The 26,252-nt window shown below is 39.5% G+C and overlaps 1 protein-coding gene across 2 annotated transcripts in view; it reads left to right on the top strand.

Annotated features, from left to right (window-relative positions):
- Positions 1-11,752: 11,752 nt before the first annotated feature.
- LOC112263084 (nuclear receptor subfamily 5 group A member 2-like) overlaps positions 11,753-26,252 on the top strand; it is a 29,165-nt gene continuing 14,665 nt past the window's right edge. Inside the window, exons 1-6 of one of the 2 annotated variants that reach the window (XM_042294879.1) lie at positions 11,753-11,951; positions 13,986-14,104; positions 14,204-14,345; positions 18,570-19,228; positions 23,326-23,445; positions 24,417-24,564. In XM_042294879.1, coding sequence (XP_042150813.1) covers positions 11,930-11,951; positions 13,986-14,104; positions 14,204-14,345; positions 18,570-19,228; positions 23,326-23,445; positions 24,417-24,564 — 1,210 coding nt within the window. In that variant the 5' untranslated portion in view covers positions 11,753-11,929. The remainder of the gene's footprint in view (positions 11,952-13,985; positions 14,105-14,203; positions 14,346-18,569; positions 19,229-23,325; positions 23,446-24,416; positions 24,565-26,252) is intronic. The other variant, XM_042294880.1, reaches the window with a different exon arrangement.

Below are 26,252 nucleotides of genomic sequence, written 5' to 3' on the forward strand. Positions count from 1 at the left end.
TACAGTTCATACAGCAACATATAACCCAGTATGGTATTCCAATCAATGTATTGTGTTCCTTCACTATATTTATATAGTTGTCAAGATGGGGTGTACCAAACAATGTATTGTGTTCCTTCACTATATCTATATAGTTGTCAAGATGGGGTGTACCAAACAATGTATTGTGTTCCTTCACTATATTTATATAGTTGTCAAGATGGGGTGTACCAAACAATGTATTGTGTTCCTTCACTATATCTATATAGTTGTCAAGATGGGGTGTACCAAACAATGTATTGTGTTCCTTCACAATATCTATATAGTTGTCAAGATGGGGTGTACCAAACAATGTAAAGGCAAAGTGTAAAGACTTTAATAGGGTTAAATGATCAGTATCATGTTTGATATTTAGAATGCTGCTTGTGAGTGATTATTCATTAGAATGTAACTTTGGTCCTTTTGCCATTTCCTGTTAACATGCTTTCCTTCACTCATCTCAACAATGAATGGTTTTCTGTTATAACAGTGTTATTACAAGCTTATACATTGTTATTACAAGCTTATTCAGTGTTATTACAATTCATCCATTGAAGCTCCTTATTAAGGAGCCCACAATGGGGCAACTAGAGCAGATAAAATCACAACATATCTCAGGGAACAACGTCTTAAAGTATTTCCATTGAATCTGCACCACTGGATACGCAGATGAAATGCATGACATTTTTATCTGTCATGTTTGTTTGTTTTCTCCTTAAAGGGATACTTTAAGGGATCCCCAGAGTCAGATGAACTCATGGATACCATTTTTATGTCTCTGCATCCAGTACGAGGGAAGTTAGAGGTAGTTTCGCGTGCCAATGCTAAGTACCGTTAGCTCAATGAATGGAACTCAATGGCAACAACTAGCATGCTAGCTGTTACCATAGATTTCCAGTCATTGCGCTGATTCAGAGGGGTTGGGTTAAATGCGGAAGACACATTTCAGGTGAAGGCATTCAGTTGTACGACTGACTAATGCTAGTTAGAAGTTGCACTGACGCTAGTTAGCAACTTCCTTCAAACTGCACACAGAGACATAAAATGGTATCCACGAGCTCATCTGACTCTGGGGAAGTAGATTAAGGGTTTCATTGCCAAAATCCCGAAGTATCCCTTTAAATCTTTTGAAAAACCTCTCTCCTCTGCTTTTCTTACTTGAACTACCTGTGACAAATGTGATCCATATGTGTTAAACGCATGTTTAGAATATGTTAGGACTTGAAACCAAATAAATGTGAACGTTATGCAACTGTGCAATTGTTGTCGTGTCTATTATTATTTAACAGGTAGTGACTGGTGTGAAGAGTCTCTACGTTTCCCTTTTATTTGGTGCTTATTTGCTGTACAAAAAAAGAACCGTTGCGATCTGATCATTCTATCGGATAGTATTACAGTTTTTCTCAATCGCTAAAACACCATTTCTGAAACCTTGCTCCATTTCCTGAAAACATTAAACACAAAACCTCATCTTCAAGCACTATTTACATAACCTCTGACTCCTCTTGCAAAATGAAACATTCGCCTCAAAACAGTTTTTACCTGTGTTCTAAGTCACACTGCTATCATAAACAAAGTGATCAAAATGATATACACTCTCAAGCAGTCAGTAAACAATACACCGAAAAATAGAAAACACATTGTTCAAAACATACAATTCTCAGGGAAAAGTACATTTTTTTTATCTAAAAAAATATTCATATTTTTCCGTCATTGTCTTTTGATGAACGAAAACATGTTCTATCATAGTAGCTCAAAATGTATCAGAAATTACTACTCTGCTTTGCTCTTTGCAATTTTGTTTTTTGTTCTTTTTTGTTCTGTTCGCTCTCTGAACTGGCTTATATTGGTTGTGTCGCATCATTTGAAACAGGTTAAATCAATTTTGAATGGTTGTGTTCAATCAATGACATGTCTTCTCTATTTGTATTTGATTGTTGCCACTTGTGTTTACCAGTATGGATGACATGTGCATTAGAGTGCAGAATGTGTTTTGAGAATGAGAATGTGTTTAGAGTTTTGCTGAAAAGTCTAAGTGAGATCTGCAAATTGTGTTTTACCATGTGAAATGGTTTAAGGTATGGACAACAGACTGCATAATTAGCTTAATGAGTCCAGGCAACTGAGAACTTTGTTCAGCCAATGGGTTTTAGTGTTTTAGCAATTGAGAAACATTGTAAGTTTACCAAGACATGTACATCTAGGGTTTAAGGGACACACTCTTTCTCTGTCATTTGAAGCCCGTCAGCAGATTTTGGATAGGCCTAATCTGTGTGTCCATGACCCATCCAGCCTAATTTGTTTTGCAGACTGAGAAAGCCTATCATTCACACACACACACAAAAACAAACCGTTCCTGCATTCGAGGGAGAAAGATCTGTATCTAGACAACATGAATTATGATCATCTACATTTAGGGTGTAACTAAAACGCAGGACCAGGGACAGGACCACAGTACACTGCACCTTTTGGTAGAACCTGAATGCTAAATCTGAATGGAACTGCAATGCATATGGAAGTGTAAAGCAATGAATCTCAATGTCGTCCTTAATATAGTCAAAGAAGAGGAGGAGATCGAGGCCAAACACACGATCGACAGTAACATTGTCCTGTTTAGGTTATCTGGAGATTGATCAGTGGAGCTGCTGCTTGCATCATGTCTGTGATCCGGCCCAGGAGTGGTCCATTGCCAGAGGGGGGCCTACTTATCTGCTCAAGGCTGAGCGAGGCGAGGGGATTTTGACAGGCTGTACTAACAGCAGCCCCTCTTCTCTCCCCTGACAGGATCCCCTCCTTCACTGACTGACCTCCACTCTCAGGCCCACTCAAGGCTGGAGGTGTGGAGTCCCTTTCAATGTATCATGGAAATGTATCATGCAGGGATAACAAAGGGTATGAAGGGGAAAATATGTCTTGTGCATGGATTGTGTTGAATATGATGGTGTATACCTGACATAATAGCAAAACCTATCAAAACCACTATTTACTATCTACCACTCACAATAGAGAAATGGGCCATACCATGACAAATGCAGTATACACAATTAAATGCGTTATGATAACACTATAAAAGTCACAAAATCAATAACATTGTCAAGACCAACATTTTCAAAACCAAACATGGTTATAGTATGTGTTGTGCAGCTCCCAGTCAGGACAGGGTTGAGAGATCTTAATTGCAGGCCCCTGCAGCGTTAGGTTTTAGTTGGCCCACCATGGCGGGAGCTGCCCTTTAGAAATGCCACCCTCTGAGCCAGGTTCTCTTATCAGAACTAAAAGTCCAATATCCTATCTCTTTGATAAGAGCCAGAGGTTTGATAAACACAGAGTTGGAGCTGAGATATAAGAGCACAGTACCACAGACTTAGGGGAGGATTTGCTGCTTTGATTAAGATGTGAAGACAATCTAGAGGAAATGACATCTTTACTTGTCCTGCCAAGGGGTTTCGTCATAACAAGCCTTTGGGATTCACGCATTCCTCCAACTGCACCATCATGTGTTCATTTTGTTCGCTCAATGCCTTGACGATGTATGCTGTAATGTGACTTTGTTGGTAGCAGTGGTGGTGTCGGTGTTTAATTGAACTAGCCCCGTGACACCTGCCTGTGCTTTAGGTTGAGCCCATTTACGTTGCTCTTGGAGATATGTCAAGGCTAGGCCTGATGCCCTCACCAAAATGAGAGAGATACAAGTGAAGAGAGAGAGAGAGAGGGGGATGGAGAAAGTGAGGTAGGAAAAAATCCTTAGAGAGGGTGGATAAAGACATAGATAAAAGAGAGAGCGGGAGAGAGAAAGAGAGAGAGAGAGAGAGAGAAAGAGAGAAAGAAAGAGAGAGCATTTCGGGAGCATGTAGCATGGACTATAGGGAAATGGTGGTGGCATCAGAGAAACGTGAGGGAACAAGGTTAGATCCCTCTGAACGTGTGTCAGTTGGCGGAGGGTGAGGAATGGTGGGACTGTTATCGTAAGGCAGCGGGGCTGGAGTGCGCCAGGGTCAAGGGGAACAACATGATAGGGCTCCCCCAAGGAGAGTGGGGAGATGTGGAGAGGGGGGAGACAAGAGAGAGAGGGGGAGAGGGGGAGATGACCACACCTGGAGAAACCACGCTTCAGGAGCGTGGCAGAAAGGACACAGGCCAATAAATCCGAGAGGACACTGATAGGCCTGAACTGTCAAGGCTGAAAGACCCTTGAATCTTCTGGTTGTTAAAGGAGAAATATGCAGTTTAAACAATAACACAGTTGGGCCTGGAGAAATGTAACCACTGTCAAATTCATAGACAGAGCAATGAATGCAATTGACTGATCATCCATGATATTAAAATTAATAATTTTAACCATGTTTTGGGGCTATGTTGCTTACAAACAATGGAGTAGAGCAAGCTTATATTTTGAGTTCTTACTGTATATGTTATTCTTCAAGAATCAATGGGTATATAATGAATTTAAAAGTTTAAAAAGTAAAAAAAAAAGTAAAAAATAATAATCAATGTACCAATGCCAGATTGCCCCTTTAAAGATGTACAACAGTGTCACGACTTCCGCCGAAGTCGGTCCCTCTCCTTGTTCGGGCGGCGTTCGGCGGTCGAAGTCACCGACCTTCTAGCCATCGCTAATCCTCTTTTCATTTTCCTTTGGTTTTGTCTTGTCTTCCATCACACCTGGTTCCAATCCCATCAATTACATGTTGTGTATTTAACCCTCTGTTCCCCCTCATGTCCTTGTCAGTGATTGTTTGTTGTAAGAGCTTGTGCACGTCTGTCCTGGTGTGCGGCAGGTTATGTACCCATTATTTTATTGTTCTGTTTTCCAGTGGGGTTTTTGTTATTAAACTGCGCCGTTTGGAAACGCCGTTTTTGCTCTCCTGCGTCTGACTTCTCTGCCACCAGTGCACACCCCTTACAAACAGGAACAAATGACATGTCTGTTGAGTTTATAAGGAAATAACAATCGAAAATTGATTAAAATATTTAAAAAATATTGTTTAAGATATGTTTGGCCTTATAAATATACATATATTTTAAACATATATATTTTGTTCTTGTCTCCTCAAATTATCTGTCTGGTGTCAGAGATTTATAATGGACAAAAAGCTATAAATGCTACAATCTTACCTAATGAACAGCTACCAGGCTGTTGTAACCTTGAATGGGCTTCTGGCAGACGCCAACATTTGAACATCTGGTTGTCCAGTTAATCACTTCAATCTGATTCCCTTCACTAGAGCATGCTCATAAATGGAAACAACATTTTAATAAATGCTCATATCAAACATTGAGCGATATAACCCTGATTCTCAGGGCCAGGAAATGAAATTGAGGGAAAACAAATGAGAATTTGTTTAAAGTTTTGTTTCTGCGTCTATAACACTTTGGAGGCAAAAGAGATTGAGGACTTTTAGATCTGTCTCCAAATTTTGAGAGGAGAGTTTTGGTCAAGGACAGCCCCAGGAGGTTTGCCAGGCGGTAACAGTAATATCTGTACTGTACATGTTAAAGTGGCTGTACTGTCCAGAGAGTCCATATTGACAGATCCACCTCAAACGTTTATTATAGTACACTACTCTGTACTAAACAACTGGGTTGCTCCTGTCTTTCTCATTACTGAATGTTTTGCCAAAGAAACATTTATAAATGCGGTTTCTGAAGATTTCTGACATGTTAAAATGTGGAGGACAGAGAATTTTTGGACTGATGTGAATGCGGAATAATATTCTGAAGAGAGATGTACCACAACAATGACCTATATAGGCCCTTTTGATGCATACCAAGTTGATACTGCATGAAATTACTTTGACTGCTATAATGGATTATCAAACCAAAATATAGTGATATGTTTAAGTGTGTGCAAGGTTTCATTTGAGGATGACCTTGTGAGGGCATGTTTCTATTGTTGTTGAACACAAAGCTGACTTCTCAAAAAAGCACTAACGGAAAGGGCTGTTAAATTTCAGTAATAAGTCAAGGCCAAGGAATGGTGTTAATGTATTGAGGTGCTCCATCTATGCTGTAGGTGTTACAGTTTTCTTCCGTCGAAGGAGAGTCGGACCAAAATGCAGCGTGGTAATTTTCATACATGTTTAATAATGATGAAAAAACGAACAATACAAAAACAACAAACGGAACGTGAAAACCTATACAGCCCCTCTGGTGACAATGAACACAGAGACAGGAACAATCACCCACGAAACACTGAAAGAATATGGCTGCCTAAATATGGTTCCCAATCAGAGACAACGATAATCACCTGCCTCTGATTGAGAACCGCCTCAGGCAACCATAGACTTTACTAGACAACCCTACTCAGCCACAATCCCAATACCTACTAAAACCCCAATACACAAACACACCACAAAATAAACCCATGTCACACCCTGGCCTGACCAAATAAAGAAAGAAAACACAAAATACTAAGACCAGGGTGTGACAGTAGGCCTTGGCTTGCATCTCCCAGCTCTGAGCATCAATAAGGCTAAGCACAAATACTGAAAGTGCTGCATTGTTTTATTGGTTTCTCACAATTATTATTCAATACCATCTCCTACTACCTTATTATTACTACTTACATACTTACTTACTTACCGACTTACTTACTTACTTACTTACTAATTACTTACTTACTACTTACTAACTTACTTACTTACTTACTAATTACTTACTTACTTACTAATTACTTACTTACTTACTTACTTACTTACCTACTTACTTACTAATGACTTACTTACTTACTTACTTACTTACTTACCTACTTACTTACTACTTACTTACTTACTTACTTACTAATTACTTACTTACTAATTACTTACTTACTTACTACTTACGTACTTACTTACTTACTTACTTACTAATTACTTACTTACTTACTTACTAATTACTTACTTACTTACTAATTACTTACTTACTTACTCAGTGGTGTAAAGTACTTAAGTAAAAAATACTTTAAAGTACTACATAAGGAGCTTTTGGGGGTATCTGTATTTTACTATTTCTATGTTTGACAACTTTTACTTTCGCTTCACAACATTCCTAATAAAAATAAAGTACTTTTTACTCCATACATTTTCCCTGACACCCAAAAGTTCTTGTTACATTTCAAAATGCTTAGCAGGACAGAAAATGGTCCAATTCACACACTGATCAAGAGAACATCCCTAGTCATCCCTACGGACTCTTATCTGGCGGACTCACTAAGCACGAATGTTTTGTTTGTTAATTATGTTGGAGTGTTGGAGTGTGCCCCTGGCTGTCTGTGAATTTCAAAAATCAAGACAATTGTGCAGTCTGGTTTTAATATAAGTAATTTGAAATGATTTATACTTAAGTATACATACTTTTTTACTTCTACTCAAGTAAAAAAAAATCTGGGTGACTATTAAAGTATCTTTACTTAGTATCTTTACTTTAATAGTTTAAACTCAAGTATGACATTTGGATACTTTTTCAACCACTGTACTTACTACTACTACTTACTTAGTACTTACTTCCTATAACAATGAATAGCTAATACAATCCCCAATGCTCACAGTAGGCCTGCTGTGCATGCTTCAACCACTACTGAAAGAGTGTTTGCTTTTGTCGTCCTTGGTAGTTTATATGCATTACGATGGTAGTCCATATACATAGAGTAGACCACCAGAGGGCATAACTCCAAAATAGTCATAACAGATACACATGTTCATCTTGTCCAACACATTTCATCAAACCCCATGGTCTATTGTAAATGTGACTAATATGAACATATGAAACTCTTTGAGGGGAAAAAAGATTTGAGTTCCAAAGTAATTCTAGCTCTTAGTTAAGAGTTTGTGGTTTTAATCTTTGACCTTGTGGGAAGACACTGGCGGAAACCCCTTGCACGTTTGCTTTCTTAAGATGCTATTGTAGTTTGACGATCTTTGCTCCTCCTCCAAGTGTTTTGTTTGGTTTAGTTTTTGCAGTACCCTTACCCAAAGGACAAACGGAAGACACTGACATGTGTATTGAGCCAGGGGTTATCGTATTGTTCATGCTTGCTTTGTGATTTGTTATTGACAAGTAGAAATGTAGTCTCTCCATATGCATATACTCTTCTTCGAATGCAGTCTCCACTTTCTTCTGAGAAAGCAGTGTCCTTACACTTTCTTCTGAGAAAGCAGTGTCCTTACACTTTCTTCTGTATCATTCAGATAGCTCCTCTTTGAGGCACGATTGATCCAATCAATAACTGGTAAACGGTTGTTACACCTGGGTGAGATGGCTACACATAAACTGACATTCTACATGTTGCATCCAGTCAGTCTGTTCTACTGTAATTCCATCCTTGTCTGAACTATCAGCATGTATTTTCTATTGCATAATTATATAATGAATGCATTCAATTAAATGTTCATAGAAAATAATAGGTACTTTTTGAATTACTTTTTTTGCGTGACATATTCACTCTTCTTTTTTGTTTTGTTGTTGTGTCACATGTAAAAGAGATTAGCATAAATGCACTTTCACCTATAAAGCAATTTTTTTCCGATAAATTCTTTATCCCAGAGATTCTGCTGTTTTAGCAGAAAATAGCTGCAGAGGGCACAATGAGCAAAATATAAATGATGAAGTCAAAACAACATCGAAGCCCCAATCCTGCTCTTTATTTATTGTCCTAATATATCTCAGAGACAGAGACAGAGCGCTTCTGATGCTGGGGTACCATTGACCTGTAGCCACAGCACACTCGCAAAACAAAAGAGTGCTGGAGACAAACATTAGATAGGCCATATTTCTGGGATTCATTGACAAGAGGCCTAGCCTGGTGTCTGCCTCTGCAGGACCTCTTCCTCCTCCTCACCCTGTCCTGACAGTAGGCTCAATGTTTGTTTTCTGCCTCTTAGATATAATAATAGGATGTGTTGATAGCCTAATCAGGGACCTTGTTTTTGCCTAAACTGAGACCTTGGAGGGTCACTGCCCCATACTAAGATCCTTCACTGCAGTGGGCTCAGGGCACTATAGGATACATACAACAGGGAATGTAGGATAGACAACTCGTTAGTCTTAGTCTCATAGAGCTAATGCCTCTGTTACAGTAACAGTTAATGCTGCTGGTGCAATAACAACCAATTAGAGGTTTCTTTTTCATTCCGTCTTTGCAACGGTGAACCGTATGTGAATAGTGTAATAGTTTAAAACTCCTGCTTTGCACCACCTCATAGGATAATAATCATGTCCACAACCTGCAAACAATGGGCAGAATGGAGAATGGAGCAAATGTTTATCATGATTCATGAACAGGAATTCCAAAAGACATACCTTGTGGGTTTTGTATTTCTCCAGCTATGCAGACCAATTGATACAACTAGAATGCCTAGATAACCAAATGCCTGGTGTAGACTTGCAATGTTTCACCACAAACGTTATGAGCTTTTACACATTCAAATATGAGGTTGAATCGATCTTGGCCTTCATGTAATTATAATAGACAGGCACTTGAGCACAATATCTTAAAGGTTCAATACAGCCGTTTTATCTCAATATCAAGTCATTTCTGGATAACAATTAAGTACTTTAATGTAATTTTCTTCAATTACAATGGTAATATATAGCCCAAAACTTCTCAAGCAAGAATTTTGCTAGGACTGTCTGGGAGTGGTCTGAGTGAGGGGCCTAATTGGACGAGCCTAATGGGAGGGATATGTAACCTCATAGTGTGGAAATATATATAAAACAAAGGAAAATTGCATTTTGGACTGCACTGGGCCTTTAAGAATATAGCATCTCTATACAATATCTCCCCGAACCTATGTTCTAAATCCACATCATAAACTGGGTGGTTCGAGCCCTGAATGCTGATTGGCTGAAAGCCGTGGTATATGTGTGTAACCACTTTATAATAGCAGTAAGGCACCCCCGGGTATCCAGTCACTCTGTGTTGCGCCGTGCGTAAGAACAGCCCTTAACCATGATATATTAGCCATATACCACCCCCCCATGCCTTATTGCTTAATTATACAACGGGTGGGTCTAATCCAGAATGCTGATTGTTTAAAACTGCATTCCAGTCAGTGTGTATTCCACAAGTAACCACCAGGCTAAATCTATTACATTAAAATGCCTATTTACTCTGTTCCATCTGACTGCGCAATCCACTGGCTCATCAGTGCAGCCAAGCAATTTATAAACTTGATCTCCACTATAAAAAGCATCTAGACATTATCTCACATTTCTTTTAGACTAACATTTAGTTTTTAACAGCGGAAGATGTGTATAAACTTTGCAGTCTGTCTCTCCGACATTTGGAACATTGTTTCAATATTCAAATTGGTTCATGGCTCTCATGAGGACCGACACAGAAATGGAAGACCCAGAATAACCTCTGCTGCAGAGGATATGTTCATTAGAGTTACCAGCCTCAGAAGTTGCATCCAAAATAAATGCTTCACATAGTTCAAGTAACAGACACATCTCAACATCAACTGTTCAGAGGAGACTTGTGTGAAAAATATCCAGCTGTCCCATAGCAATGAACATGTTGGGAGTCAAGACTAGACAGACAGGCACACAGCCAATCGAAATCATGAATCAACTGGCATCATTTTTATGGATATATATAAAGAAATGTAAATTGAAAAAATGTCAAACCCAACGAAGTGCAGCTAGTTTGCATTCTTTCCAGCTTCAGTTTGAAGTGATTGTGTTAGCTGTGTTGTTGGCTTGCTCCTCTGAACAGTAGTGTCAGAGAGAGCCGAACAGATAGAATGAACCGAACAGATAGAATGAATCTAGCCGGCTTGGGTAGCAACCCTCAATTTGTGTTGGCACTATATCTTGTGGCAGGATGAAATAATATTTTTAATAAAAATATGTCAGTCATTATTAGATATGTTGGTAACCCGATGTACAAAAGTGATAATGCACTCGAAGTCGGTGTTATTGTCATGGTTTGCCGGCCCTCGACTACCTCTCGAGCCCATCAATACCCATGCCAATATATCCTCCTAACACCGGCTTCCTTGGCATTAACACTTAATTGTACACACCACTCTCATTAACACAGAACATACTGTATACAGAAGTGGTTATTTCAGACCTGATTCAACTGCAGATGTATTTCTTAGAACTCAAGAAAAACCTCGAGTTTTATTAATTAGACTAGGCTGCGCTGGTGGCAACAATATCATTGAATATGGACTCAGGTAATTATCATTCCTGATTTTATAAATGTACAATGTTTGGTTAAACCACTAAGTTCAAGTTCTCCCTTGGAGTTTATCCTCGGGAATTGTAGATAGATGGTAGTGGTTCAGATGATTATGTGTGCCTCTATGGTCACCGAGGGGCTTGCATTACACAATGCATTGACCTACTGTCATTAGATTTCTGAACTATATTAATTACATATTTTCTACAATTGTAATGCGATTCCGTATTGTCTTTGTCATAGCCAAAGTATGGCAGTTTCACAGTAAGAAAACATTCATAATTACATTACCTGATGGAACTGCCATACACAGTGCTCAATGATAGACAATACAATATGGCTTGTTTGAAATATGTCCATTTTGTGGCATATATGATACTGATGAGGTTGAGGACACTGATAGCCCCGTACGATACACTGTATGTGTGCATCTCAGTTATTATATTGCTTGGATTGTGAGAAAGGGGCGCATCATCGTATCCGTGGTCGTCACATGACATGTCGATGACCAATAAGAACTTTAGTAACTTTTTTTGCTATTTAATAAAGAAGGAAGAGCAAAGACAAAGCTGGAAATGACTGCAGTTATTCGTGGAGATCCCCATTTTCCTAAATCATCTGTTTTTAGGCTAAGTATTTGTTTTGTATATTCGGATTTTATAGGCTATCTAGAGTGGCCAAAGATTTGCAGCATCTTATTTAAGGTTTTATTATCGTCGACGTCTGGCCTACCTCATAGGCAATTAAATGTTGGGAGAAAAGGCACAAGGTAAGTCTAATAATCCGCTAGATGAATCTGTACAATTGTCTTAAACTTTGGATATGCCAACATTAACTTTGTAAACCCACAGATAGGCTTATGCAATATTTTATACATATAGCAATATGCCTCTAATGTTTTGTTGTAGCAAGCCCATTTCGAATAGTCTATTTAAAGTCATTAAGAATGAGATAGACCACAATTTTAATAAAGAAATTCTGTCTGCACTTCCCATATTTGTGGCTAGGCCGTAAAGCATAATGTATCCTGACAAATATGATATAAACCTTGCATAAGCCTTCAGTAGGCAATCTGGGAAATAAGCTATTCAAAAGAATTTATCCTTGAACACTTTTATTTTTTGTTTGTTTGGCTTCTTCATGTCTCAGTAAGAAAAATAAGAAAAATATTACGCTAGCTACCTAGTTTGGCGCATTTGAAATAAAAGTGGTACAAAATGAAATGCTTCCTCTCTACATCTGAACTTGAGGTATAGAGTAAGCTAATAGATTTGCATAATTGCCAGAACGTCAAATAGAGTCAGTGCGAATCAGTGAATCTAATTTAATTCTACCAAATAACTTATACCCGAACAAAATAATTAAGCCTACTTATCGAATATAACCTAATCTTCCTATTTTGTAATGAACAATTATAAAAAAAATAGTTAATAGACTAACGCTCCTTGTTGAAATGTATTGTTGAAACAGCCTTGAAATATAATTAAGTCATATGCGTTTCCTTTTATAAATCTACCTAGCATATATCTAAGGCCTGTTGATGTGAAAGTATACGTCTATCCTTTGATGCGTAGGCTATAGGCCTACTAATTTCTTGTAAAAACAATATTGCTGTTCACATCAATATGGCCTAATTTAGTCACATAATTAAAATAACGAAAACTAAAACGACTGATGATTATGAGAGAGTAATATCAATAACAACAAAAGCATGAATAATAATAACAGTAATTGTAATAACGATCGATATAGCCTAACAATGCTACATAATGTTAATATAAATATGATTATTATTAATCATCATGCTAATACGATTAATAAGAAAATAATACTAATAATAGGCCTACTAACAATATTAATAGTAATGGCTAATATCACCTTCGGTCATCCTCTGTTCCTTTTTGATGGTTCACTGCATTCTCCTTCAGATTTGACATCTCTAACCGTTTATTATGTTGCAAGAAAGAGTACACCGTACCGCTTAGGTTGTTTCCGAAAAATAGGTGGTCGCATCCACTGATCAATGACCAATCTCCCAATAGAAGAGCCTTGAGTACAGGACCTGTGTCGAAGGCAATGCGTGCGAGGTTTATACAGACAGAAGACTACTGAAGCTGAAGCGCGCGTGGCGGTGTTGTGTGTTTGGATTATACAAAGCGTTATTCTATCCTGGTTTGGGGCATTTCATGATTTATAGGATTAAGCACTTGGAAGAAGGGGACAATAAAGGTATCCATCTATGCGTCTTATATTTGGTGTCTTTTGGGCTGAATGAATCTGTGTAATCATATGCCTGTTTAATTTTAGGATGTTTGTTACCCCTAATAGACGTAACATAAAAATAAAATTCAATTGGATTTGTATAAACTATTAATATAAATATGGTATGTATGCTCGCATACAGTATGGAATCATCGGTCTTATTTTTCTGAAATAGATCAGCTCTCATTATTAAAATGCGAATATCACTAGATCAACTATTTATCATGTTCAATGTGGAAATCAATAAACTTCTGCATTCTTCGCCTATGTACATTATGATTTGTCAACCCATATTAAGATCATAATTATTATTAGCCAAACTTGTTTTTGTTAGGTTTTAGGACTATTGGAATTACGTTTGATTTAAAACATACATTTTTGTCACAACTGCTATGAATCCTGCAATTTCGTCCTGCATTTTACAATGTGTCATGGGAAGTAAATGCATTCGATTAAAAAACGGTACATTATTTGAATTAATTGATTAATGACATCCCTGCGTCACCGTTTTTCTTGACCCTTGATTTTATTCGCTAACTAGGCGTCCCTTTGAAAGTAATGGACTACACCTATGATGCCGATTTGGAAGAATTGTGTCCTGTTTGTGGAGATAAGGTCTCAGGATACCACTATGGACTCCTTACATGTGAAAGTTGTAAGGTATTTTCATTTGGAATTACTCATTATTTAAAATGTCCTTTCCCCCCTTGTGTTTGTGGGTATTGTGGCCCGTCAACCTAATGTAGATATTTTCTCCAGGGCTTCTTCAAGAGGACAGTCCAGAATAATAAGAGGTACACTTGTGCAGAAAACCAGGAGTGTAAAATAGACAAAACACAGCGGAAGAGATGTCCCTTCTGCCGATTCCAGAAATGCCTCAATGTTGGCATGAGATTAGAAGGTATGGTTCTCCTCATCATTTTACCCCTTAATTTGACGTTATCAGTGAGAGCATTTCAACATTATTGTCCAGAAGAAATATGCCCTTAATGTTGTGGCATATTTTTCCATATGCAAATCAAATTGTATGACTGTAGATCTATTTGCATTTTTTAATCATTTAATAATTTGCTATTCATCTAAAATATGTACATTTCTTCTTTATGGTCAGTAGGCCTACACTAAAAATAAAAGGTATCTGGAGCATCCTAGGGGTTCTTCAAATTGAAACTGTGGGGAACCCCTATAAGTTCTTCCAAGAACCCCATTTAATGGATCCTCAAATAACCTTTTGAAGAACCTTTTGGGGTACATTTCTGAACTATCCCCCCTTCCCTATTATTATTATTAATAATAATATGCATAACAATAACACACTTTTTTGTTGTCAGTGTTCATTTTGATTTTAGTGGCAAAGCAGAATAAAATATCAAAATCTGACGTAAACATCGAGCAGAGCCCCAAGTTCAATGGGCATACCCTCTGGAGTGTTGATGTTAATGTGTTGATGTTCTCTGTATCTATTGTCAGACTGATTTTGCATTGCATGGGGATCGAACAGGTTTCCTGTTATATTCATCACAGGTGTAGGGAGAGTGAAGTCTGTGAATCCAAAAAATAGTAATTACACAGATGATTAACAGAATATGCACACGACAGTATTCACCTTGCCCTATTTGGTAAAAGACCAAGTCCACATTATGGCAATAACAGCTCAAATAAGCGAAGAGAAATGACAGTCCATCATTACTTAAAGACATGAAAGTTTCTAGAAGTGCAGTCGCAAAAACCATCAATGGCTATGATGAAACTGGTTCTCATGAGGACTGACACAGGACTGGAAGACCCAGTGTTACCTCTGCTGCAGAGGATAAGTTCATTAGAGTTACCAGCCTCAGAAATTTGCAGCCAAAATAAATGCTTCACAGAGTTCAAGTAACAGACACATCTCAACATGTTCAGAGGAGACTTGTGTGAATCAGGCCTTCATGGTCGAATTGCTGCAAAGAAACAACTACTAAAGGGCACCAATGAGAAGAAGATTTTTATTAATTGTTCAGCAGTCTAAAGGCTTGGGGGTAGAAGCTTTTGAGGAACCTTTTGGTCCTAGACTTGACCCTCCGGTACCTGTGATTTATTTAGAATTCAAGGCACACTTAACCAGCATGGCTACCACAGCATTCTGCAGCGATACGCCATCCCATCTGGTTTGGGCTTAGTGGGACGATCATTTATTTTTCAACAGGACAATGACCCAACACACTAAGGGCTATTTTACCAAGAAGGAGAGTGATGGATTGCTGCATCAGATGACATGGCCTCCACAATCCCCCAACCTTAAACAATTTGAGATTGTTTGGGATGAGTCAGATCGCAGAGTGATGGAAAAGCAGCCAACAAGTGCTCAGCATATGTGGGAACTCCTTCAAGACTGTTGGAAAAGTATTCCAGGTGAAGCTGGTTGAGAGAATGCCAGGTGTTCAAAAACTTTTGACCGGTAGTGTATGCCTCCTCCTCTGTATACCTGCAGACACAGACACAAAATTGAGCTGTTAAGTCATCCGCACCCAATACAGCCAGCCTTCAAATGATTCTTATAGCATACAGTTGAAGTCGGAAATTAACATACACTTAGGTTGAAGTCATTAAAACTCGTTTTTCAAACACTCCCCAAATGTCTTGTTAACAAACTATAGTTTTGGCAAATCGGTTAGGACATCTACTTTGTGCATGACACAAGTAATCTTTCCAACAATTGTTTACAGACAGATTATTTCACTTATAATTCACTGTATCATAATTCCAGTGGGTCAGAAATTTACGTACACTAAATTGACTGTGCCTTTAAACAACTTGGAAAATCCCAGAAAATGATGTCAATGTGTTTGAAGCTTCTGATAGGCTAATTGACATAATTTGAGTGAATTGGAGGTGTACCTGTGGATGTATTTCAAGGCCTACCTTCAAACTCAGTGCCTCTTTGCTTGAGATCATGGGAAAATCAAAAGAAATCAGCCAAGATCTCAGAAAAAAAGCCAGACTACGGTTTGCAACTGCACATGAGGACAAAGATCGTACTTTTTGGAGAAAAGTCCTCTGGTCTGATGAAACAAAAATAGAACTGTTTGGCCATAATGACCATCGTTATGTTTGGAGGAAAAAGGGGGAAGCTTGCAAGCCGAAGAACACCATCCCAACTGTGAAGCACGGGGGTGGCAGCATCATGTTGTGGGGGTGCTTTGCTGCAGGAGTGACTGGTGCACTTCACAAAATAGATGGCATCATGAGGAGGAAGATTATGTGGATATATTGAAGCAACATCTCAAGACATCAGTCAGGAAGTTAAAGCTTGGTGGCAAATGGATCTTCCAAATGGACAATGACCCCAAGCATACTTCCAAAGCTGTGGCAAATGGCTTAAGGACAACAAAGTCAAGGTATTGGAGTGGCTATTACAAAGCCCTGACCTCAATCTTATAGAAAATCTGTGGGCAGAACTGAAAAAGCATGTGCGAGCAAAGAGGCCTACAAACCTGACTCAGTTACACCAGCTCTGTCAGGAGGAATGGGCCAAAATTCACCCAACTTATTGTGGGAAGCTTGTGGAAGGCTACCCGAAACATTTGACCCAAGTTAAACAATTTATAGGCAATGCTACCAAATACGAATTGAGTGTATGTAAACTTCTGTCCCACTGGGAATGTGATGAAAGAAAGAAAAGCTGGAATAAATCATTCTCTCGACTATTATTGTGACATTTCACATTCTTAAAATAAAGTGGTGATCCTAACTGACCTACGCCAGGGAATTCTTTACTAGGATTAAATGTCAGGAATTGTGAAAAACTGGGTTTAAATGTATTTGGCTAAAGTGTATGTAAACTTCTGACTTCAACTCTACATATTCTTACCCCTGTTGATTGATTTCCTTTGAATTGTGTCCATTTTCTGTTTTACAAAGATTTGCACAAATATGAAAGATAGATGGTTTCATCAATAATATCAATATAGATCATATAAGGGACAAACCTTAAATTAAGGAGATCTTTACATTTTTCAGTTAAGTGCCTGCACCTGCTGTCCTTTCACATTCAAATGTTTCAGTTTGGCAGTTAGGTTCATGCAAGAAACCCCACCAACTAAGGAGGTTCCTCCATGAACCCCACCTCCAATGGGGTTCTTGGAAGAACCTTTTGGGGGAAATTTTCAGTGTCAAGAATCCAAAGTTTCTTCAAAGAACTTTGACGATATTAGAAGAACCCTTGTTGAATACCTACATTTTAGAGTATAGAATGGATTTTATAGCCTGCCTTAGCAATCAGTTGCATCTGTATTGTCAAATGTTTGTGCAAAAGTTGTTGTGGTAGCTTTGCATTAGGGACAGACAACATACAGACTAGAGTGTCCATGTGGTTTTGTGAGGGGATAGAGCATGCAAAACATGACGGTGGCCAGAGCGCCAATTTCACCAGTGATTCCCAGGCATGTGATGCGAGAAAGCACCTGTTTCCGTGGAGAAATGACACATTCTTGACTTGCTGATAAAACTCTGGGCTTCTCGCTGATGGTTTTAAGCGTTCTATTTACATCAACAAGCTTAGTGTTACGTAACGTCAAAGGCATTAGCTTATGTTGTGTATAGTAAATTGTCAAAAAGATCATTCAAATGTGTAGTAGAATAAAGGAGAATGGGTCACACTTTCAACAAACTATCTGTTGATGAGCAACTGCTTGCTACAGTTAAGGTTAGGGTAAGGTTTCGAATAAGGGTAAGGGTTAAGTTTAGGGTTAGGAAAAGGGTTAAGGTTAGGGTTACAGCTAGGGCTAGTAGATAGTTAGCTGAAATGCTACTGATACTGTAGTCTATCCAAATAAAGTGTTACCGGAGTATGATACCCTGGCGGTTGTTTTACATTGCTTTTTCAAAAAATTTGTTCAGGAAACTGCCAAACATTCCTGACTAAATTAGGATATTTTCCTGTGCACTTGTTATGGCTGTATTTTCAATGATAGACGTTTGACTGAGTTTCTCTTTATAAGGACTTACATAAGGAGTTATTTTACATGAGTGACATTATTCCTTGATATCTTTCTGGCTAAAGGAGCCTAGTAACAAATGGCATATAACAGATCCACTGTTGTCGATAGCGGTTCTGTTTCTCAACGTGATGTCTCTTCTTTGACAGCGGTGCGTGCAGACCGCATGCGTGGGGGCAGGAATAAGTTTGGCCCCATGTACAAGCGGGACAGAGCCATGAAGCAGCAGAAGAAGGCTTTGATCCGTTCCACAGGCTTCAAGCTGGATTCTGCTCCTCCACAGCTCTCGCCTGTACAGACTAACTATGGCTTCACCGGCACCCTGCACAGCCTCCCATCCCTCCCCAAAGGCCTTATGCCCTCCATGCCAACCTCCATCAACCCCACAGACTACGAGGCCAGCCTCTACGGACCCCCCTCCCTGGGGGTGGCCATGCAACCCCAAGGGCCCCTGCCCACCCAGTACCAGTACACAGCATTCCCCAGCAGGGCCATCAAGTCTGAGTACCCTGACCCCTACACAAGCTCCCCAGAGTCTCTGGTGGGGTACCCCTTACCTGACGGATACCCCTCTGGTGGCTCCCCGCAGCTTCCCAGCCAGCCCCCCCTCGTGCTGGAGCTGCTGCGCTGCGACCCAGATGAGATGCAGGTGCAGAGTAAGATCATGGCCTTCTTGCAGCAGGAGCAGAGTGGCCGGGGCCGGCAGGAAAAGCTCAGCACCTTCAGCCTCATGTGTCGCATGGCCGACCAGACTCTGTTCTCCATAGTGGAGTGGGCCAGGAGCTGCATCTTCTTCAAGGAGCTCAAGGTAAGCTCCCAGGCTCCAGTCCACTGGGAAACAATAGGCGAGAGATGCACATTGAGAAATTATCCTTATAATCATGATTGCATTATCATATCTTATCATTGTAATGATCATACTTAATAGATAAGCAATATCAAGAATATTCAAGAAAAAATGATAGAGGTAGAGCTTTATCTTTTGGTTACCTGATGTTCTTTCTAAAACGTTGCACCTGTACACAGATATTGGCAGTAAAGAATGAAGGCCTGTGTAAAATGATCTATTTATTATGACAGATTGCTGTCATTGTTTCTGTATCTCCTTGTTCCTGGTGGAGGCACTCAAACAGCAGCAGTTAAAGAGGTGACGCCATAACCCATTCTGTTTCCCTCTGGGTAATGATTTGAGATGCATCACTGTCCGAGCCAGATAGGCCTTGTACTTTAATTCCCTTTGTCAACTGAATGGTGCATTTGTGTTGTGCCATACGGTACAGCACAAGTTATGGCCCCAGTCAAATGTTACTCCCGGCCCCAAAGGGGAAAGACATCAATACTGTTGTCGGACACTGTGGTGGCTGACCTGGATATGTTACAAAATACTTTTCTATTGACATTTTTTTTTAGAGCGGTTCACCTGCATTGCTATCAGAAGTCTGATGGCACTACGTTGTGATAAGAGCATCTGCTAAATTAAGTAAATATAATTCCAAATTAAAAAATTACAATTGCAAAGCATGCTGAATTATTCTAATGAGCTCCGCCTGACACAAGGCCATTAATAATACCCAGTGTGCTTTGCAGTTCATTTTGGGATGTGTATTTCCATGTATACATTTACATTTTGATCATTTGGTAGACACTCTTATCCAGAGTGACTTACAGTGCGTTCAACTAAGGTAGATAAACAACAACATATCTTGCTATCAGTTATAGCAAGTAAAACGTTTCGGGTATCAGTTACTGAGAATATTGTTGTTATTTTGGGCCAGTTACTTGCAAATTAAATTCTGTACTTTAAAATAGAAAATAAATGTATTTTAATTAAATGCATTTGAAAATATAAGTATTTTGTAGTCTATTTTGATACATTGATTTTAATGGTATTTTGTAATTTTATTTTGTACTTTTTGCCCATCCATAATGAATGCTGACCAGTGCTATTGCTCAATGGTCACTGTGCTAATTGTTCATGATGTCCTCAGCCAGATAATGGTTTACGACGTGAACTTACTAATGGATTGTTTGTTCTTGTAGCACCAGATCTGAATTGAAGCGTACATTTAGAAGCAACTTTTTGTCACGTTATTGTTATTTCTCTCTCAGCCTTGTCTTCGTGACAGTGAGTCCATTGTGTGGATTATCTGATGGGCCACACTCCCTGAGTGAGAAAGGAACATGGTACAGTGCTTTCAGAAAGCATTCATATCCCTTAACTTATTTCACACATTGTTGTGTTACAGCCTGAAATCAAAACGGATTAAATATTTTTTTTAAATCCTCACCCATTTACACACAAAACCCCATAATGACAAAAACATTTTTTAAGACATTTTTGCAAATTTATTGAAAATGTAATACAGAAATGTCTATTTTACATAAGTATTCACACCCCTGAGCCAATACTTTTTACAAGCACCTTTGCCGGCGATTATAGCTTTGAGTCATGGGTATGTCTGTTTCAGCTTTGGATTTTCTCCCATTTCTCCCATTCTTCCATTCTCAAGCTCTGTTAAGTTAGATGGGGAGCGTCAGTGAACAGCAATCTTCAAGTCTTTCCACAGATTTTCATTGGGATTCAAGCCTGGGCTTTGGTTTGGCCACTCAAGGGCTTTCACATTCTTGTTCTGAAGCCAGTCCAGCGTTACTTTGGCTGTATGCTTGGGGTCATTGTCCTGTTGGAACGTAAATCTTCTCCCCAGTTTAAGGTCGTTTTCACTCTGAAGCAGGTTCTCATCAAGGATTGGCCTGTATTTGGCTCCATTCATTTTTCCCTCGATCCTTACCAGTTTCCCAGTCCCTGCCGCTGAAAAGCATCTCCACAGCATGATGCTACCATCACCATGTTTCACGGAAGGGATGATGTTAAATGGGTGATGAGCTGTGCCTGGTTTTCTCCAGACATAGCGCTTTGCATTCATCAAACACAGAATCTATTGCCTCATGCTCTGATTCTTTCACGTGCTTTTTTTTATTAAACTCCAGGCGTGCTGTCACATGACTTTTTCTCGGGAGTGGCTTCAAGGAACTATGTAGTTCTTTCAAAGTGCTCATTGGGATCTTGGTCACCTCCCTGACCAAGGTCCATCTTGCCCGGTTGCTCAGTTTGGTCGGACGGCCAGCTCTAGGCAGTCTGGGTAGTTCCATATTTTTTCAATTTCCCAATGATGGAGATGACTGTGCTCTTGAAAACTTTTGACACTCTAGAAATGGTTTTATACCCTTCATCAGATATATGCCGCATCACAATTCTATAGTATAGTTTCTGCTCTGACACACTGTCAACTGTGGGACCTTATATATACAGGTGTGTTTCTTTTTAAATAATGTCCAAACAATTGAAATGGCCATAGGTGAACTCCAGTCAAGTTGTAGTGGCATCTCAAGGATGATCAAAGGAAATTGGATGCACCTGAGGTCAATTTAGAGTGTCATAGCAAAGGGCTTTGAATACTTACGTAAATAGTACCCCAGTAGACTCAAAAATACCCAAGACAACTCAAAGCTATAATCACCGCCAAAGGTGCTTCTACAAATGAGCAAAAATGTCTAAAAACACATTTTCACTTTGTCATTATGGGGTTTTGTGTGTAGATGGGTGAGATCAAAATCAATGTAATACATTTTGAATTCAGGCTGTAGCACTACAATATGTGAGATGAGTCAAGGGGTATGAATACTTTCTGAAGGCACTGTATCTTTGTATAGGCTGTGTCAGAGGGATACACACATGGGCCCGTGACCCCTCACTTTAGTCTTTCAACTGGGTTATTTTAAGGCTGGTAGGCCTATATGCCTCTGAGGACCCATGTTCTGATGTAGTGATCAGTGGTCAGGAGTTACTGTAGTATCATCAGTACTATGGTGAAAGACCTGACTGGGGAGGAGAATTCTGCCCCCGGACTCACAATGGTCTGAGACATAACATCAATGATAGTAATGGGGCTTTTGTTTTGAAACAATATCAGATTAAATGGTCATAATATCTGATTTTATAAAATGTTATGTAAACTCATCTAGCTATGGGATTATGCTTATGGAAAATGTGAGAGCCTGTGTGTATCTGTGTGTATGTGAGTGTGTGTGTGTGAAATGTTGTATCTGTTTCCTCCTTGAGAGAAAGTACAGTAGGTTGCTGTGCCCTTCAGCTTCCTCCCCATGACCCCCCCTGATGAATCAAGACGTTTTGTGTTGGTCCTGTAGCTCCAACCGGGAGCAAGATTGGACTTCTCCTCTGGACAGATATATAGTTTCATTCAAGTGGTAGTAATTCTGTCATCCCCGTGCCAGATGAATGTGTGTCCGGATGCGGGACAACGCTATTAGGGGGCTACAGCAACACTCTGTGTGTCACCAGCTGCAGAGCTGCAGAATTACTGACTGAGGCGTCCTTCGGCTCCCAGAGTCATATGTACTAGCAATGAGGAGTGTCCAATCACCTCCCCCTGGCCAGCCCCTCACACACCACACGCTACCATCAGCTTTAATGGGCTAGCTAGGGGGGTGACGGAGGACACGGAGAGGTGAGGAGGTTGGAGAGGTCATCTCTGTGGCTCGTAAATGCAGCGTGATGAGTTGCGAGACACTGACACCAGACCCAGACGCTGGAAATATGGCACAAAGACCCTCATCTTCCTCCCTGGGTTTTATAGTCACCCCATTTATCTGTCCATGTAGCTATGTGTGTTTCAGGTGGAACCACACAATCCCATGTGGATGCTAGCTTTTAAGGGGGTTGATGTTAGATTGATGCCCGCTTGAGTTTGTAATATCAGTGTAGGCTGTTTTATTTGACATTGGGTTTGACATTAGATTGGTTCTCCACTACCACCAAGTTTTGCCGTCTGTGTGGAATGAGTTAAAGCTTTGAGGTGACCTGCTGTTTTCTGTCTCTTCTTTGAGGTGGGGGATCAGATGAAGCTTCTTCACAACTGCTGGTCTGAGCTGCTGGTTCTGGACCATGTCTTCAGACAAGTGCAGCACGGGAAGGAGAGCAGCCTGTTGCTGGTTACTGGCCAGGAGGTAAGCAGCCTCACAGTTCCAATATAAAACTAATACAATGCTCATGTATTCATGAATACCAGAAATACATACACAGTCATACACACATGCACATTCATCATGTAGTCATGACAAATATACAACCTCTATGGATAGCAATAAATATTTGTGTAGATAGATGTATTTTGTAATAACTTGAATCTATACCGTAATTACTGTCATTACACTGTTCCAATGTAATTACCACACATTATTTCAGTGACACAATATAAAGTGGGACTATATCCACAAATAGATAGATAGCCTACTACTGTATGTGGAGACCCTGTGAGTGTAAGGAGTGCCTATCCCTGACCAAATGATGACCCACACAGATGCCTGCTCTTGTTTTTCCACATTTGGTCATGTTTTGGAGATGCAGAACAGAACAGGAAAAAACAACCATCAGCTGACAGGCTTCAGCTTGTCTCTGCAGCTTGTAACTGACGCCTGGGTTTGGGGAAGAGAGGGGAAATATTTGTTTTTATTTTTCTCTTGTTAAAATGGCATTATTTATTTCTCATAAGACAGCAATGGAAAAGGTTTATTATTTCTAGAAGCTACTATGGGAATTGGAGGATTTAACATCCAATATGTTACATAACACATAAATCTCATTAATTTAGAAAGTGGTGAGAAACTACAGCTACGGCCATGATTGGGAGTCCCATAGGGCTGCGCACAATTGGCCCAGCGTCATCCGGGTTAGGGTTTGGCCGGGGTAGGCCGTCATTGCAAATAAGAATTTGTTCTTAACTGACTTGCTTAGTTAAAAAAAAGGCTAAATATTTGTAATTTTTAAATACAGCTGACTCACTGTATGGCATCTATGTATCTGTACTGAAGCTGTACTGTAAATTCAGTACATTTGTACTGTATGTGGTGTGTTTCCGGCACAATTTAAAGCCTGTATACAGCAAAACATCATGTTGTCCTCCGGTGTTGTGTTGCAGATGGATCTGTCATCCATGGGGTCCCAGGCAGGGGTGACTCTTTCAGGACTGGTCCAGAGAGGACAGGTGCTGGCTGGGAGGCTGCTTACCCTGCAGGTGGACAGGAGAGAGGTTGCCTGCCTTAAGTTCCTCCTTCTCTTCAATCCCAGTGAGTAGACCACATGGATACATATATATATATATATACATATATATATATATATACACAGTTCCAGTCAAAAGTTTGGACACCCCTAATCATTCCAAGGTTTATTTATTTTGACTAGTTTCTACATTGTAGAATAATAGTGAAGACATCAACAGTATGAAATAACACATATGGAATCATGTAGTAACCTAAAAAGTGTTAAACAAATAAAAATGTATTTTATATTTGAGATTCTTAAAAACCCTTTGCATTGATGACAGCTTTGCACACTCTTGGCATTCTCTCAACCAGCTTCATGAGGTAGTCACCTGGAATGCATTTAAATTAACAAGTGTTTCTTGTTAAAAGCTCATTTGTGGAATTTATTTCCTGGTATACAGAACATAGCACTATTTGGTAAAATACCAAGTCCATATTATGTCAAGAACAGCTCAAATAAGCAAAGAGAAATGACAGTCCATCATTACTTTAAGCCATTATGGTCAGTCAATCAACATTTCAAGAGTTTTGAAAGTTTCTTCAAGTGCAGTCGCAAAACCATCAAGCTCTTTGAATAAACTGGCTTTCATGAGGGCCGTCATAGGAAAGGAAGACCCAGAGTCACCTCTGCTGCAGAAGATAAGTTCATTAGAGTTACCAGCCTCAGAAATTTCAGCCAAAATAAATGCTTCACAGAATTCAAGTAACAGACACATCAAACAGGAACTGTTCAGAGGAGACTGCGTGAGTCAGGCCTTCATGATCTAATTGCTGCAAAGAAACCACTACTAAAGGACACCAATAACAAGAAGAAACTTGCTTGGGTCAAGAAACACGAGCAATAGACAATAGACCGGTGGAAATCTGTCCTTTGGTCTGATGACTCCAAATGTAAGATTTTTGGTTCCAACCGCTGTGTCTTTGTGAGATGCATAGTAGGTGAACAGATGATATCCACATGTGTGGTTCCCACTGTGAACCATGGAGGAGGAGGTGTGATTGTGTGGGGGTGCTTTGCTGGTGACACTGTCAGTGATTTATTTAGAATTCAAGGCACACTTAACCAGCATGGCTACTACAGCATTCTGCAGCAATACAACATCCCATCTGGTTTGAGCTTAGTGGGACGATCATTTGTTTTTCAACAGGACAATGACCCAACATACCTGGCTGTGTAAGGGCTATTTGAGATGGTTTGGGATGAGTTGGACCACAGAGTGAAGGAAAAGCAGCCAAGAAGTACTCAGCATGTGTGGGAACTCCTTCAAGACTGTTGGAAAAGCATTCCAGGTGAAGCTGGTTGAGAGAATGCAAAGCTGTCCTCAAAGCAAAGGATGGCTACTTGAAGAATCTGTAATATGAAATATATTTTGATTTGTTTTGATGTCTTCACTATTATTCTACAATGTAGAAAATAGTAAAAAAGAATGAAAACCCTTGAATGATTTGGTGTATCCAAACTTCTGACTGCTACTGTATATTCACGGTGTACTCTACCATATTAGATTACGATTATTAGTCTTATAATATATATATTATTAATATACCATTTAGAAGATGCTTTTATCTAATGCGACTTACAGTCATGCATGTATACCAGTGCCGTGCAGTGAGGTTGGTGGCTTGGTAAGCATGGGCTATTATCAAAGCCAGATTTACTCACAAATAAACCTTGAAGCCCAAGTTCACCGTGCAACAGATAGCTCCGA

Source organism: Oncorhynchus tshawytscha, linkage group LG12 (assembly GCF_018296145.1).
Source record: "Oncorhynchus tshawytscha isolate Ot180627B linkage group LG12, Otsh_v2.0, whole genome shotgun sequence".
NCBI lineage: Eukaryota > Metazoa > Chordata > Actinopteri > Salmoniformes > Salmonidae > Oncorhynchus > Oncorhynchus tshawytscha.